The sequence below is a fragment of the Larimichthys crocea genome, chromosome X (assembly GCF_000972845.2).
Source record: "Larimichthys crocea isolate SSNF chromosome X, L_crocea_2.0, whole genome shotgun sequence".
Taxonomy (NCBI): domain Eukaryota; kingdom Metazoa; phylum Chordata; class Actinopteri; family Sciaenidae; genus Larimichthys; species Larimichthys crocea.
The window spans coordinates 17,647,277-17,655,915 of NC_040020.1; the positions used below are offsets into that span (position 1 = coordinate 17,647,277).

At 40.1% G+C, this 8,639-nt stretch overlaps 1 protein-coding gene across 2 annotated transcripts; it reads right to left on the reverse strand.

Annotated features, from left to right (window-relative positions):
* Nucleotides 1-1,067: 1,067 nt before the first annotated feature.
* Nucleotides 1,068-8,507, reverse strand: odr4 (odr-4 GPCR localization factor homolog). 2 transcript variants are annotated; one of them, XM_019266725.2, is made up of 14 exons: nucleotides 8,374-8,507; nucleotides 7,420-7,523; nucleotides 7,105-7,209; nucleotides 6,663-6,755; nucleotides 5,468-5,574; nucleotides 5,348-5,384; nucleotides 4,975-5,118; nucleotides 4,773-4,868; nucleotides 3,815-3,862; nucleotides 3,525-3,644; nucleotides 3,327-3,438; nucleotides 2,249-2,452; nucleotides 1,712-1,765; nucleotides 1,068-1,184 (listed from the first exon to the last, which is right to left on the reverse strand). In XM_019266725.2, exons 2-14 carry the CDS (start codon nucleotides 7,516-7,518, stop codon nucleotides 1,114-1,116), a joined length of 1,290 nt encoding a protein of 429 aa, XP_019122270.1. In that variant the 5' UTR covers nucleotides 7,519-7,523; nucleotides 8,374-8,507; the 3' UTR covers nucleotides 1,068-1,113. The 2 variants fall into 2 exon arrangements, with proteins under 2 accessions (XP_019122270.1, XP_019122271.1); XM_019266726.2 differs by lacking the exon at nucleotides 8,374-8,507 and adding an exon at nucleotides 8,209-8,331.
* Nucleotides 8,508-8,639: the final 132 nt, after the last annotated feature.

Genomic DNA, 8,639 nt, shown 5'->3' on the forward strand with positions numbered 1-8,639 from the left:
ATGTATTTGTTGGAACAAACAAATCAAGGAAATTATGTTTTTTTTGTTAATCGCGTCTGTTGTCCCTTTTACAGATCTAATATATATATATGTTGAGAATGGGTTTTGGGTGTTAGTTTGTTTTGTATGCTATGGGAAGATCAGCACCCCTTTTGTCTTTGTTAAAAGACCACCTTTGTTTGATACAAGAATAAAAATCAACCTGTTTTTCGGCACACCTCCTGGCCAGCGTGATGCTTTTGTGATCCTGCATTCTCTTTGCAACAAGTAGGTAATTAACAACAGTTTATATATGAAATATATATCTAATAATTATTGCTTGGGGGCAAAGTGTTTTGTCTTTTGATAAATGTGATTATTAGCTGTTCATTTGCTGTCACAGATATCAGTATAAACTTCATCTCCACAGTGAAAACTGGTATTGTTATTCCAATGGGCTCTGAGTTAAAATTATGTTTGGTGTAATAAATCCTATTTTATAAATTGAAATCATGAACCATATTTTTTGTGCTTCATCTGGAGCCAGTTGCACTAGACTGGCTGACTGGCTGATTTGTTTGCTTAGGCTACAAATAATCAACAGGAAGTGAGATTTATATCATGGTTAAAATATTCCCATTCTGTCTTTATACAGAATGCATGTGGGTGTGAAAGTTTGTGCAATTACATGTTTCAACCATGATCCTCTTGAATTATGGGTTTTCTTTCTATTTCTTACTTATTTTAATGTTTTGGACAGTTCAGAATAGATAAACAAAGGCATCGCAAAGACAAGCACCACTCTGGTCCTCACAGGGCAATTGTTCAAAGTAGCAATGCAAGGAGAAGACTCCAAGCCACACTTTGTTTCCACTGGAGTACCTCAAGGATCAATGCTAGGTCCCCTTCTCTACTCAATATGGTCCTCCCTAATAGTTTCTCTGACCTGCAGAGTTGGTGATAATAGTAAGTATAAACACTCAAACAGTAATCAATAGTAAAACACTATTGATATAAAAATATTGATGAGCTTAAAAACAAATAAATAAAATAACACTTCTGCATTTAGTCATTCAGAAAACAGACACTGAAAAGTTAGAAACACTTTATTTGGTGTGTGCATGTGTGAGTGTATTAAACATCGTTGAGATAGAGCATTGAGGCAGCAGTGGCAAGTAGGGCGACAGCAGTAGCCATGGCAACACCTAAACAATACAAAGGAGAATCATGACAGTGATCGTACTTTTATTATTATAATGTTAAGTAGTTAATTCATATCAGTTCAGGTAGTGAGTATGACGAGGATATTATAGTATGTATTATAGATTGATTATTTTGGTACAGCACAGTAATTGTCACCAGATTCTGACTGACTGACTGATATACTAACAGAAGAAACCAAACACAATCTAACATTCTGTTCTGCCACCTTCCACTTTCTATATGAAGAAAACAACTCCCTGCACAGTGCATGCTGGGAAAGGAGGGGTCCAGAACACACAATAAACAAATGTGTGTGCTGTATGCTTGTGAGAACTAATTACAATTTAAACTTTCTGAAAGATATTTCCACAGTCTAGATCCAATTTAGTAGCATAAAGTAATAATGACTCAGATTGCTGAAACTATGCCGTAAAGAAAACATTTTAATATATCAAATTCTTGCTTTGCTGTGAAGTGATGCGTTTGGAATCTTTCTAAACTGTATGTGTTACAGTGCAAAGTGTTTTACCAATGTAGTTGTTCCTCTTGGGCTCCAATGCTTCAACAGCTTCCACAGTGGGCTCTGGAAACACACAACACAGAATTTCATGAACTAATATAATATCTATAATATGTCAGTAAGTCAAACCTGGTTGGCAGGTTTTGAAAAATCAAATGATAGAAGGACACCAGAGAATGTTCTGTTCAGTACTGATTTGGGTCTGTGAGAATTAAGAATTAAAGTTGTCTTAAAGTTATTTGCAGTGTTCCCACAGTCTGACACAAAGTAGTTGACAGTCTGCCTCCACTCCAAAACGTGTTTTTCTTATTGTTAGCTAGATGTTTGACCTCCACTGTGCAGAGTGGATGTCATGTAGTGTGATGTGGAAACACGAGACCTCCAAACTTTTGATTCCATATTCATAGATTAATCTCAATATAAACATCATCTCCACAAATTCCCACTGAGCTGTGAATTAAAACTATGTTTTGGTGTGAAAATCCTACTATATAAACTAAAATCATGAACCACATGGTAGATGCAGTCCAGACACTTCTTTCCTACCTGCTTCAACAACTTTCTCTAGAATTTCAGCAGGCGTTTCCTGCCTGGTATCCAAGTCTTCCTCGGCTGCGTCCATGTCCAGCATCTCCTTCAATCTGTCAGTCACCTCGGACTGGCCCTCGTCACTGAACTGGTAGTCACACACACACACCGGCCCGCTCACTTTTACTGGACAGAAGATGCGTCGAGGGAGGCAGAATTGCTCTAAAAGAGAGACGTAAAGGTACGGTGAAAGAGATGACTTCAATTTAAATATGTTTTTCACCCCTTGTTTCTGTGGTTAGCAATAAAGACATTAGAGTGAGACTTTGTAAATGTAATAAGCAGGAACCACTTCTGCTGCAAGTGGCAATTACAGGATAACGGAACGTTAAATTTGTCTTCATGTCCCAACAATGTCTTGAGTCAGTTGCTTTAAAGCCATCAAGTGTAACCAGAGTCAAATTGCTCATGTGTGTCTGTACACACACCTGACTCAGATTATTACATGACTTGATTGAAGGTGCGGCCATGAAGAAATGTATTCACCAATTATTTAAATAATGATGGGCATAGATGTATTTTTTTCCAGATGCATATTGTCTCTGCCCTGTTCATATTGCTTCAGTTTTATTTGACTGAGCTCTACCCTGCGAAGCTTGCTACTGCCGTGAGAGGGAGAGGGCAGTGATAAAAGCTGATGACAGTAAGGTGTATCACTTACAGATTATTAAATGCACAGATTAAAACTTAACCTGACTGTGAGCTCTGTGCTGGGTCAGGCTTGGTGTTAACTTGTCGTTTTCTCTTTGTGATAAAGTCATTTAGTTTTACCTGTGACGTGCAAACACTCATTGGAACAATAGCACAGGTCGAAAGAATGAAAAAGTCAGTGAACTGACTGTGATGTCAGTGAAACAGCAAAGTTTATCAAAGGTTTGCTAACATTAGCTAACCATTAGTCACACAAACATTAGCAAGCAAACTTTAGCCACTGGTCGACCCCAAACCCACCCTGAATCACCCTGTGCTGAACCGTTACTATCTGCAGTCAAAACCAGAGGATAGGTGGAGGGAACCTGTGTGCGTTTGTGTGTACCGGTCTGTTGTTTGTCTTTGCTGCCTTTGCCCTCCTCCTCTGATATCAGCAGCTCCTCCAGCATCATCTGAACCCTTGTGGCCACCGTAGAAACCACGTCCCTCTTCAGCAGCTGTCCACAATGAAGATTTCAGCACAAAATGATGGACTATTCTTCTCTGTGTCATTTCAGACTGTCCTCTGAATTAAAGAAATTACCTTTTCGGCCAGTCTGGCCTTTGGTTTGTTGCTGTGCAGGTAAGCTCTGCTGTGGATCGCCCCTCTGACTGACACACTGCCTCCACACCGCTGGACCACATCTGGTAACCTCTGGTCATCCTAACACACAGAAAATCATAGTCCTCGTTCATGAACAACATGTTAACAACCAAGTCATGATCACTTATTTTACAGCAGTGTTGTAGGAAATATATAGGTCTTTACCACAACTATTCATAACATATTCACAACTGTATGTGTGTGTGTGAGAGTGTGTGTTTAAGTCTTACCGGTGTGATGAGCAGCTGAGCTGTGTATGTCTGTCTCACATTCCTCTTCTACAGAGAAATATGAAACACAGCAGGTTAGAATTACACAATCCAGAGTCGGTTTGATGCAGTATCATAGTTACATGTTGTAGGATTTAGTAGATTCATTTATATTCTTAAGTTACATCCATGTTTATCAAGTGTCTCAGAATCACTCCAAGACCATCATGGTCTAAGTTTATAGTGTGCTGTCACAGAGGACCTGAGTTGTGCACATTATTTTCATAAGGCACTGCAAGTGTGATAAAGATTTATGACAAAATTGTTAGTTCTAAAAGAGACATCATTATTGTACAGCTGCAATTCCTCAGTTACAAAAAAGTGGAACGTGTGAGAACATCATGTTCTGTGTCCTACACAGTCAGTGTCAATTTTTTTTTTTTAATGAGCTCATTGTAATCCAGAGTTTCCAAAACATTTCTCCTCTCTGACTGAACACCATCTCTGAGCAACTCGGAACATGGTAAGGAATCCTCTGGAAATATCAGCAAAGAAAGGAGTGATCCCTAAGTTAGGAACATTAATGCAATTTTACTTCTAGTCCTAAAAGTAAGACCAATAATGTTTTACTGAGACTTTTTGGCGAGTTAGGAGTCATTTTATACTCAGCATTTTGCTTTCTATTCAAATGTGACTGCAACTGAAATTTTACTGGGCCCACAGCTGTTTAAGTGCCTTTCTCAAAGGCACTTAAACTGTGTGTTTGTTGAGGTAAGCCAGTGTCGGCAACAGGCTTTTTCACCAGTGGTGACTCCAAGATTTGTTGATCAAATTCCTAGACTGCCTTGATGAAATTCACTACAAAAATGAACATGCCACTGAGCAAAGGTCCAAAAATCTGGTTTTGTGTCCTTCCTTCCTGAGGTAAATATAGGTTTTAAAAAATGTACTTTCTCTGTGTTGGTAAGTTTTATACAACCTGTCCGGATGTGAGATCCGTGTCGTCTGGCAGCTTTTTTCCATCGATCAGACAAACTCCACTCTCAATCTGGTGTGTCCACACTTTGAGTCCCTCCTTAAAACAAAAGTGTGACCTGAGAACAGTTCCACCGAAGATACTGAAATTGAATTCTGTGTGTGCATGTGTGTGTGTGTGTGTGTGTGTGTATGAGTGCACCAACCTTTAGACATTTATCCATGTTTTCTGTGCTGGCTCTGTTGTCTGGTAGCGGTACCAACATGTCTACATTTAAACAGCAGGACACCATGCTCCAGGAGGAACACACACCTAACTGGTACTTCCAGTCTGCAGGCTTGGCCATGCTCTGGAACAGTCAATAACATTGATTTGATGAACAACAACATGCTGCATGTTTAAGTCTATATAATATCACGTCATGTGTCAGCATGATGATCCAAATCATGCCCAGGTTAAAATAATCTGGATGGATCTTTGGCATGTTTCTGTGAAAGGGTTCAATATCTATATTTTGGTAGTCAACATTTAGAATTTGAACGCAGTATGCAATGATGATGGAAGATGTGTGAACAAACCTTTGGATCTTTGACGTCAAACGTTCTGCAGACGGTTCTGATACATCAGGGTTAAAGAATACCCACACGCAGAGTCTGGCGGCGACCTGATCCAATGAAAATCCTTTGAAAAAAGGATACTTCCTGGTTTTGGGGTTGACGTGCAGTGTGACGCAGTCTGTGATGTCGTCATCTGCTGGGCTCCACAGATTGTCCGAGGAGATCAGGTTCTCCACCGCAAAAACCAGCTTCACACAGACAGCACACACACAAGGGTCAGAAGAACACGACACACTCACTGGGACATGCACATAACCAAAGCAAATGTGATGTGTAAATGTCCTTATAGAGCTTCCTTACCTGATCATAACTAAAGCATAAAGCATTTTTTTTCAGTTCAACAAAGAGTGAATTTTACATTGCAAATGAATGCTAATGATGCTAACACTTTAGTCTCTTCCTAGTTTTCTGACAGAAATGTTTACTTTGCTTCCGTTTGAAACTCTGTAGGATGGTGTGCCCCAGGGTTCTGTCCAGGGTCCTATTGTTTTTACCTTTACCTTTATACTTTTCACTATTTTCATTTGTTTCTTTTTATGGGTGTTTTTACTCTCTTTATTCTTAAATCTGTGTTTTGTTTGTTGCTTCAGGTTTTATTGTGAAGGATGTTATAAAAATTAGGGTTACACAGCTAGTTGGATGTTTTAACTTATACAATGTTTGTTCCTATTTATTACATGTCCCTAGGGCACTTCCCTTTATTGCTGTTTTCCTGAGACTGGCAGGGTAAGGTAAGGTTCAGGTTAATGTGTAAATAGAGGGATTTCAGAACAGAATGGGGCCTAGGGACAGGTCAGAGAGGTGACATCAAGATTGGGGACATACTGGCTACTCATTAGGGGATATGTTGAAGAAAGCTGTTTAAATGCATTATATGCAAATTGACTGTTAACAATTTACAGAGGTTGAGACAGCCCATCTTCAGGAAAATGTATAAGAACTAACTGTTAACGCTCCTCTGGGAGCCTTTTTCTCTGTAACCCCTTTAGTGTGTTGCACTGTGAAACGCTCCTCTTGTACAAGAACAATAAATTCAACTTAAACTTTGATGCTTTGAATCCGATCCTCCTTATTTAAGGGTTGTTCTTTAAAATTCCCGTAACAAAGGATTATGAAACATTTTGCTCTTGAAAGACAAAGCTGTTATAAAAAACTGTTTGAGATGTGATGGTGGTGCATCGATCAGCTGATTTTAATTAGTGTTCTGCCCCCTAGTGGCCAACCACTGCTCAGTGCAGCTTTAAGAGCACCGTGTCCTCGTTCATATGAATCTCACCTGTCGTAGTGTGGTTAGTGTGTCCTTGGCATCAGCATCAGTGATAATGAAGACACCCAATACAGACAGGCCCCCAGGCAGCATCCGGGACACCTGAAAACAGATCAAACCAGTATTAAATGTAAACTGTAAAACTCCACAGCAGTTTAAAAGCCAACCATTGTTGCCTTGTTGCCATTCCAGATGTTACGTTTTTTTAATAACAATGAACATAACCCATATGTTGTAACATAAATATGTAATATAAATATATAACTCCACATATGACGATTCTCTTACATAGTGTTATACATGTATTTTACAACTACTTCCAACAGTTTCTGATTCTCTTTTTGTTTGTTTATTGCCATTAATTGACTTCATAAACTGACTGTATCAATACAGCATGCCTCAACACTACATGAGTGTGTACTGGGACAGAGCCTCGTCCCTCTTTGCCTACCTGTCGAGCATGCTCAGTCACCCACTCCTTGTCCAATGCTGAAGTAGACTCCTCCCTTTGAGGTGTCCGAGTTGCCATGACGACAAAATCCCTTTGGGCCGAGCTCTGAAATGTTAAATCATTAATATCAATCACTGACAGATATATTCTCCAGTTTATCACCTAAACTGAAGGTTTTCTACAGTCTGTATGACACTGTCTGTACAGGTAAGGTTACATTACGATCTAAATGTAACTGCAGTGAGTGATATCTGTCTGTTTTGATGCCACACAGGATCATTGAGAAAAAACAAAAGACGTTCATTCATAACTTACCTGTCCAATGAGCAGGCCCGTGACTGGAGCTGCTTGTTGTTCACACAGATTAGACAAATATCCCTCCACGGCATCTTCTACTATGTAACCACGACCCATGCTGCCTAAAGACAGTGTGGACAGAGAGGAAGACGTCATATATCCATTCATGCACACAACACAATAGAATTTTTTATCCTTAGGTTACACGAGGTCAGGTGTGGGCCTTGAGGTCCTCTGCAGTATTAGTTGTTTGGCTTTGGTTGAGAACAGTAGGTGCCAGTCTATCTCAACACTGTGGTGGCCAGGGTTGTTGCTGTTGCTGCCTTCCTAGACATAATAGATAGTTTGCCATTGACGGTCCAATTGATGTAAACAGACATCTGTGTCTCCAGACTAGAATGTGTTGACAATAACACCTGCATGGGTAAAAACATTCTCTTTGGATAATTCTGGGTGTATAGTATTTGTGGTGTTATCTTGGGGTTTAAAGTCTATCCACCAGGATGAGTTCAGCAGAATGTGAGACCGACTCAGGCATTTCGGATGTACTTTGAGAGTGTCTCTAATTCTCCTTGGACAAGCGTCAATAAATAATACAGCATAAGACATCAGAGGCTCCTGAACACTTTCTTCCTTCCTGACCTCACCATTGACCTTTGACCTCAGCAAGTTCTCCACAACAAACACAGTCACGGTTTGTCTTTGTCAGTGTGGCTGCAGTGAGAAAGTGCTGCTGGAAAGGCAAGCTGTGGAACACACAGGCTGAGAAGGCTTCAATTGTACAGACAGTCTCAGTTACTGACTCACAGCAACAAATAGTTAAATCACGTAAAACTTCATGTCAACGTCACACCGTGCAGTTAACGGCTGTCTTCAGCTGGCCGGTATTCATTCACGTTTAACTGACGTTATACGGTCAAAGATGTAATTCAACCACCGTCTTGAACTTCATGAAGCTGTGAAGGAAAATACCTGACAGAAGCAAGACAGTGGGTCAGATATGAAGCAGAAAGCAGGAGGCTGGAGGCTCGCTGACAGCTGGCAGAGGTTCGTCAGCAGAGCGGAAAAAAACTTAATTCACTAGTGATGTGTCGGTCGTGAACGAGTCGGTTCAAAGAGCTGACTCTTTTAAGTGAAGGATCCGGTACGTGAGCCGTTGAGTGGGAGTAGAAAAAAAGAAGCAGCATTTGGACCCATTTTAAAAATTTTGAAAACACAAAGGCAGAATGCAGAATTTT